The sequence below is a fragment of the Erythranthe guttata genome, chromosome 4, assembly GCF_056151865.1.
Source record: "Erythranthe guttata isolate IM_541 chromosome 4, IM_541, whole genome shotgun sequence".
NCBI lineage: Eukaryota > Viridiplantae > Streptophyta > Magnoliopsida > Lamiales > Phrymaceae > Erythranthe > Erythranthe guttata.
This window is the reverse complement of record NC_142536.1, coordinates 2,792,142-2,800,319: the sequence shown is the minus strand read 5'-3', so window position 1 is coordinate 2,800,319 and position 8,178 is coordinate 2,792,142. Positions and strand designations below refer to the sequence as shown.

Genomic DNA, 8,178 nt, shown 5'->3' with positions numbered 1-8,178 from the left:
GTAGTACACAAACAAAAATCAAGAACGCCCCGCGAACTTTATCGGGTAATATCTAACCATAGATGTGTACGCTTGCATGTAAATATGTGTGACAAACGTGAAAAATCACCTAATGTATTTCACCAAATGTAGCGATAACCGTATTTGCATACCTCAAATGGTTAAAAAAAAACTAGGGAGAGAGATCTAAACTGTTTCCTTACAGAAAATGTGCTATTTCTCAAACTAACAACGTGCAAGTATAAACACTTGGAGCATCAGAAAGGGCATATACACAGCATATCATACAAAGTCACAATCTGGAATATGTATACTTCAAAGGCTAATTATTGAAATGGAAAGTAGATTAGTTGGAGCCCATCATCTCATTGTTGAAAAACATGCATGGAAATGGTTCAAGTTTTCTATTAATAAAAAAATAAAAAAATTATCCCTCGTCTTGCTATATAAAGGGCTCGAAAACCATACCTTATTATCCACCAAGAAAAGAAATAAGAAGCAATAGGCTCCGAAATGGGAACCCTAATAAGCCAACGGTCTGTGATCATTTTCGCCTTGGTATTTTGCTTCGTAGCCATTAGTGCAGCGGCAAACAAAAAGCCGTATGTTTACACCTCACCGCCACCGCCAGCTCACTACCACAAGCACTTGCCGTACCTATACAAGTCGCCACCTCCTCCAAAACACGTGGCGCATCCACATTATCATTACAAGTCACCGCCACCGCCGGTGAAGAAGTACTCCTACAAGTCACCGCCGCCGCCAGCTAAGAAGTACTCCTACAAATCTCCACCACCACCAGTGTACAAGTATAAATCACCACCACCACCAGCGTACAAATACAAATCACCACCACCACCAGCATACAAATACAAATCACCACCACCACCAGCGTACAAATACAAATCACCACCACCGCCAGCATACAAATACAAATCACCACCACCGCCAGCGTACAAATACAAATCACCACCACCACCGGCATACAAATACAAATCACCACCACCACCGGCATACAAATACAAATCACCACCACCACCGGCATACATATACAAATCACCACCACCACCAGCATACATATACAAATCACCACCACCACCAGCATACATATATAAATCACCACCACCACCATACTATTACACATCACCACCTCCTCCATCTCCTTCACCGCCACCACCATACCACTACAACTCACCACCTCCTCCATCTCCTTCACCACCTCCTCCATACCACTACACATCCCCTCCCCCACCTTACGAAGATTGAAGCTAACAATACAACCATTCATGAGTGAGGGTTGCAACGGGACTACTCAATTCCTTGAGAAGGCTATATTTCCATAATCTTACCATTTCTTTTTTATTTATTTTTTTTCAAATAAGTAAAGGTCTTCGAAAAGATCCTGTATGTTTCTATTGGAGGAACTATCTCTGATGTATTGCTCTCATTTGTGCTGTTTCCATTAATTATTATTCCTAAATCTGTAACTTTATATTCAAGTATATTATTTTTTTGCTTCATTTGCTCAAAGCTATAAACCAACAAAGTAGAATCATATATTGGATCTACGACCGCTCCAAAAAACAGTCACACAGAGAAAATCCAAAGAAATTCCTGAATCATTTTTAATATAAAAGCCATATACGTAACCAATCTTGTTTACGATCAATGCAGAACTTCTAACAACATAAATGGACAGAACAAGGACACTTATACGTATAGAAAACCAAATAGTAAACCAAAGCAGAAAGTTGTAAGGAAACACTATAAACCTTAATAAAAATGGAAAAGAATGAATCCACCGCCATTTGCTGAGAAGAGTACATCTTTCAGCGCTTTGGAATATCAACAACCACATCCTTGTAACAAATCGGACAAGCCTGTTATGCGAGAGATCGTTAGCCGAAGTATGAATTGGGCACTACTTAAGAAAGAAAGGAAAGCGTAATCACTTACCTTATTGATACTAAGCCATCTGCTCCCACAGCCAGTATGGTATAAATGTTTACATGGAAGAGTAATTCGCCTATCGCCTCGTTTATACTCCATTTGGCATATTACACACCTTTTTAATCCCAAAAAAAAAAACATTTAATTACTGGAAACCGGAATATAGTTGTGAGATAGGAAAGGCTTGTCTGTTACCCATAAAACTACGCCGGAAATTAATAAAATATTATCATACCTTTCACCTCTGAATTTCCTTCTTGAAAATAAGCCACACTTGAACTTCGACGTTGGAAGCAATGCAATTTGATTTTGTGAAAGACCCCTGCTTTGAGTCCCAACTGCCTCGCCCAGTTCGAGTAACTCCTATAGGGAATATGATATTAGTTAATAACTTAATATATAGTGTCCAGAGAGCACTACACTAACGATAAACCACAATTCAAAATTGCTTTAATGCATATGAGTGAGAAGTTTTCAGATCAAGATACAAAAAGAATGTTAGAGAGATGATATATGATTGAAATTTCAAACCTCATATGTCATGTTGTCGGGATCGATGTTGTCTTGCCAAACAACCTGCAGTAACTCAAAGAAGATGAGATAAATAAAACTTAATTACCTCTAATCCCACATTCAACGGTGATTGTAAACGACCAAATAAATACGAAGGGGGGGAATACGATACCTCGTTATCAGGAGCATCCTGATGATTTCGAGGACCTATAATTGAAATGCAAGGAATATTGATTATTTTAACGAGGATAACACGGTGCATGTTAAAGCGAAGATTTTGCTGCAGAGATATCTTACACTCGATTGGTCGAGAATGAGAAGTGGAGTTCGAATTTCTTTCGTGTTGTGCATGTGAAACAGTAGCCTGATCATCTGTCATTAGGCTGCTCATATGCCCGATATATTCATCGCTCTCTGGAATATGATTATCGACCACGTAGCCGTTGCCATATTCATAGTACGAAAAACTCCCTGGTTCGGATACTGCAAATTTGTATAAACTGGTATTTGTTCCTGGGTAAGGATTGTAAGCATTATCCTGCGCATAATTCAGACCAATGTAAACAAATGAAAAGACGGGAAGTTAATTTATTACAGCCTATGTTATGTAAGATCTAGAAAGCAAACAATAGATCGTATCCTCTGCAATATCTATTGAGAGTATATTCACATGAGTTCTAAACATAACTAAAAATGCTAAAGATCGGTGTTAACTAGTTGAGACCATTAAATAATATAGTTGTGACAGAATCCGAGATATTTTACGACAGCTCATTAAATTACTCTATTACATTATAATAAGCAAACCAGAAGAAGAAAGTCGGAAATTCTAGAAAGCCGATCAAAAAACATTTTCGATAATTACCTGAACATAATCGGCATCCGCGAAAATGTAATTCATGTGTTCATAAGTAAGACCTCCGAAAAAATCCACGAAGCTTCCAATTGAATTGTAGGGCATCGAATGGTTTTGGTAGTGAACTTCCATCGGCGGATTCCAGCTCATATTGGAACGTAGTGCTGATAAATCATAAAAATACACAGATCAAAGTTAGTATATAGTAAATTAGTATCGTATTTAAAGTTCCAACGAAACATCAAACATATACTACTCACTAGTAGTTTCTTTGCAAAATTTGAGGTAAACGTAGATTTCGTAAATCGGATACTTCCCCTTCACCTGCAATGAATGAAACAACCATTCAATCTTTTCATCCAACAATTGCATCTCAAACATACTTGCATTCAACAAAAACAGTAATTACAAAACTAACAGAACGCCTACTAATTACAAAATTAGGACTTATATTTCCATGTTAATAGAAATCAGTTCCCAGAGAAATATTTCAAAATTCAAACACTACCTAAGAAAATCAAAGCAAAGTTAGAAAAATCATCAGCATGCAATTCCTGAAATTACTCGGATCACAAGCAAATTGAAAGCAACCTAAAAACATTTATAATTATCAGTACCTCTAGCGGCGCAGATTAAGGGGAATTAAATCCGATTTTTATGTCAATTAATCCAACAATCCAGAAAGAAGAACAAAAAAAATGTTCAATCAAGCAACAAATCGATACAGGAATTGATTCTTTGGAAGGGAAAAGAAGGTATTAAAGAACCGGCATTGATCGCTTTTTCGAAGGCAAGTCTTCTGCTTATCAAAGAGACTCTCTCTCCTCTCTCTCTCTTTCTCTCTCTCTTAATTTGAGACAGAGAGCAATGGCGTTCACCTTTTGTCTCTCTCTCTTTATGCATTGAGACTGTGACAGTGATAAAATGCTCACAGGAACCCCGGAGGTACAACTCATGCTGCGTAAGGAACAAATAGTAGCTGAGGGGAGTGGCCCAGGCTACCTGGCAATAGAAGAAAACTACTTGGAAGTAGTAATTAGTTTCAATTGTCTCTCTCTCTCACATGTGGCGCGTGAGTTTTCTCTGTATTTGAGGCTTTGAGCAGACACGCGAACCTTGTTTAGAGGAATATAGAATAGTTTCCGCTGCCACGTGGCACACCATAAGCTGGGATTCGGTACCACTCGGTTCACTAATCTTTGGTTAAGCTTAGGCTTAGCCGCCTAGGGGTGTAAAATCAAATAGGATTTTGCACCGAAAGCAGAAAGGGACCAGATAAATGTCGTTTCAGTTTTGATAATACTTTTTCAACTTCAAACATGAGTTTGACTATTTTTAGGCTAAATTTGGCAACACTTGAAACACGGAATTTGTAGCTAATTGATTTAGCTTTCTAATCCAACTTGATTCACCAAGATTGAATGTTGTATAAAAAAGATATGAATTAATCAATGAGCGGTTCTCATAATTTTCATGTTTTGAGTTATCTAAAATTTAAAGTGTAATTTATTCATGCATAATTTTGTTCGTACGACATTCAATCTAACTGATTTAAAATTTGTTCATTATGAGAAGAAAAATCTCTCGAAACACCTTTTAACGAAATGCGAATAAGTTTCAAAATACTTCCAAATATTATCGAATTTTTTTGAATTGAAATCGGCGAAAAATCAAATATTCCATTTTGTTATTCGCCTATAACACAGTAAATATACATATTTGATATTATGAATGTACTTTTCAGAAAGAAAAAAAAATCATTTTTTTTAAATTATTTTCGAAATTGGATCAGAAATTACAATCTTATATATACTATAATGTCGATAAAATAAATTCAAAAAATAATTACTAGTTTGCGTCTTAATTAGGCTTTTGTTTTGGCCACCTACAAAAGTTTCCAAATGTAGATACAACTAAAGGGGCTGACGTGGCGAGTGGGGGGACCAACTCGGTGATCTTTTGACCGGAAACCGGAGTCGTCGGTATTTCTGAGTTCCGATGTTGAGGTTCTCATGTGGGACCCAGCCCAATTATTTGGGTAAAAAGTATTGGCGAAAGGGAAAGACCAGTTTCTTGTACTTTACTCCTTCACCTGTCTTCTGTAGTGGGCAGGAATATAATTTCTCATGTACAAAATAAAGGAGATGGGGTTTTTCTTTTTCTTTTTCTTTCTTTTTTCTATTTATTTATTTATTCTTTAATACAAACCCCTTTATTTTACCATAACATATATCAATTAAAAGAAATAAATTGACCCTTTTCCCTTATTAATATGGCATGGGCTCAATATCTCAGCAAACCTATCAAAGCCCAAAAAGATTTATGTGAGTTAGGAATTTATTTGTGAGATGTTAAAAGGCTCAAAGTTGGGCTCTCGTTCAATTGACAAATATTCGAATATCATACGAAAGAAATTCTACAAATTCCACGTCGTTTAAATGATAAAAGACTATCATGAACCTTCGATAATAAAATATAATGTCGGCTTGACCACCTCTTCAAAATGCACCATCTCATGTCTGTATAACTTTTTTTAGCATTGAGTTTGCTATCGACGTACGATAACTTAGTGGATTGTCTGCGAAAATTACTTGTTTGTCATTTAATGTGTTGGTGTTTTCTAGGTAAGACAGAGTACATATTCTTTGGTCGGTCATTGAAGCTCACTTGCAGTACTTCTCCTCATTTTTAGTTGTCAGCTCTCTAACTCGAAGGACTCCCGAGCTACCAACTCTAGTGATCACAAACCACAATCTAAAAAACGATTCATTTGTTTTCTCAAAGCATTCAACGTTCGATCACAATTAGGTTCAACTTGCAATTAAGTTCCATCGTTTTCTGATAAATAGTTAATTTAAGTTGCTAATGGAATCTCCATTAATCTACAAACTCAATTATTCAAACTTTCCTTTGAGAGTCATTAGTTTTATCAACTAATTAGCTTGTAATTATTAATTTCCTTAAAGCCAATTACGTATGAACTAATATGATTTGAATGTAGTTATATTTGAATTTGAAATGGACAGCGAGGACAAAGAAAACAAAACAAAAATGCATTAATGATGAAAGTTGTTAATTCCTAATTGTTACATAACTATTTGGCACCATGGCCAAATTGGAAATTTTAATTAAACTAAAAAAAAAATATGAAAATTTATAAAAAAAAAACAAGTTAACACCAAGATTCTAAATGAACTCGGTATTTTACGAAGACCTTCATTTACGTAATTACAACTTGAGTTTCCTGCAAAAGAATATAAATTGTCTAATTATTTTTCTTTTTCTATAACAACAAAAAACTAACATTTGAAATGCAACATCACATTACCAAAATGGTCATTGTGATGTTTCACTTCAAATAGAGTTGATTTCGAACGCTCCAAAAAGACCATTATGCCTTTATACACGATTATTTTCGTTGCAGGTGGGTCGGGTCGTATATGATTATTGATATATGGCTCCGAAAAGGGAAGATAACCAAATCTATCAAACATTAGAACCCAAAAAGAAGTTGGCCATATTTGGTTGAGGATTTGGTAATTATGATAGCTAAACATTGTCTTAGATGTTCGCCTAACTTCCCTCTTCTATAATTTATTCTTATATATATTTTATTAATCCTATATGCAATCATAGTGCCACCTTAAATAATTGATTTTTTATTTTATTTTCGAATAGTTGTAGTTATAATTAAGTGTTTGTGGCATTTGTTTTAACATGTTAAAGAAAGAGAACAAAACCTGGCGTGCAATGAAAGGATTCATGCGACATTCTCTTGTCGGTACACATGACAGAGTCGATAAAGCATATATAGAAATATAATGGGAAAATTACAGTTTTCACCCCTCAAGCTTACACCAATTGCATATTTGGTCTCTTATATTTGAATAATTTAACAATCTTTGTCATTCCCATTAACTTACCGTTAGTCCGTCAGTTAAAGCTATGACGGGCACACACATGATTCCTTTACTATTAACGGAAAATTGACAGAAAGGACTAAAAGTGTAAGATTTTGAAAAAATCAGGGACCAAATGTATTTTTTATAAACATGGGGATCAAATGTAAAATTCGTGCAAACTTGAGGAAGGGAAATTATAATTTTCCCGTAATATAATGAATATATTAATGCTAATTGTATAAATGCACACACAATTACTATGTGCATATCATTGTCAAAATAAATTTTTGTCTTACAAGCAATGTTTTGAAAATCGGATCAGACATCGATTTGAACAACTTACTAGATCACAGTTGGATCGGTCTAACCAGAGTTCAACCAATTATTTCACTTTTAATTTTATAATTATAATTATTATTTAATTTGTATAGTAAATAAAGCAGATTTTCTTTCACACACGTTAAATCATTACTTATTTCCAATTGAAACGTAAAGCCAACTTTTCTTTTTACACACAACATATCAACCCACGCATATCAGGCCGAACCATTTCAAATATTATAAAAATTATAATCTAAAATAATATGTCTTCCAATTTTAAAGTGTTTTATTTTGATTTTTTTTCTCCAAATGTTACGTGTACTATAAAACACATAATAATATTTCTTAATTTTCAAAGTGTTTTCTTTGCAACTGCACTAAAAAAAATTTAAAGATTCCGAATTCCATTAATTTCGAATTTTGGAACAAGTTTTTTCATTCAAAATTCCAATATCTAATTTTTCAATTTTTATTTACCGAAATGAAACTACTTTTTCTAAGTTTCGCAAAATGTAATAATATTCGATCCAATCCTTCTGATTTTCACCCGTAACGAAACATATTCAATCTAATATAGAGAGAGCATTTTGTTTTAAAAATTGAATAAAAAATTGATTCGTTTAGTGATAATTTTGA

The 8,178-nt window shown here is 34.6% G+C and overlaps 1 protein-coding gene across 2 annotated transcripts; it reads right to left on the bottom strand.

Moving 5' to 3' along the window:
* Positions 1-1,601: 1,601 nt before the first annotated feature.
* LOC105950736 (E3 ubiquitin-protein ligase BIG BROTHER) lies at positions 1,602-4,376 on the bottom strand. Of its 2 annotated transcripts, none has more exons than XM_012974170.2 (9): positions 3,937-4,376; positions 3,580-3,643; positions 3,329-3,483; positions 2,761-3,001; positions 2,636-2,670; positions 2,482-2,526; positions 2,186-2,313; positions 1,957-2,065; positions 1,602-1,880 (listed from the first exon to the last, which is right to left on the bottom strand). In XM_012974170.2, the coding sequence occupies exons 3-9, from the start codon at positions 3,467-3,469 to the stop codon at positions 1,830-1,832; spliced, it is 750 nt and encodes a 249-aa protein (XP_012829624.2). In that variant the 5' UTR covers positions 3,470-3,483; positions 3,580-3,643; positions 3,937-4,376; the 3' UTR covers positions 1,602-1,829. The 2 variants fall into 2 exon arrangements, with proteins under 2 accessions (XP_012829624.2, XP_088672538.1); XM_088816412.1 differs by having other exon boundaries at positions 4,198-4,309.
* Between the last annotated feature and the right edge of the window lie 3,802 nt (positions 4,377-8,178).

What these genes read in the sequence shown, in the direction of transcription:
- LOC105950736 (XM_088816412.1), bottom strand. Translation starts at nt 4,275, where the DNA reads ATGAGTTGTACCTCCGGGGTTCCTGTGAGCATTTTATCACTGTCACAG. An exon ending in CCGACAACATGACATATGAG is followed by an intron (nt 2,314 to 2,481) that starts GTTTGAAATTTC and finishes TATTCCCTATAG; the next exon opens with GAGTTACTCGAACTGGGCGA. An exon ending in GATGGCTTAGTATCAATAAG is followed by an intron (nt 1,881 to 1,956) that starts GTAAGTGATTAC and finishes CTCGCATAACAG; the next exon opens with GCTTGTCCGATTTGTTACAA.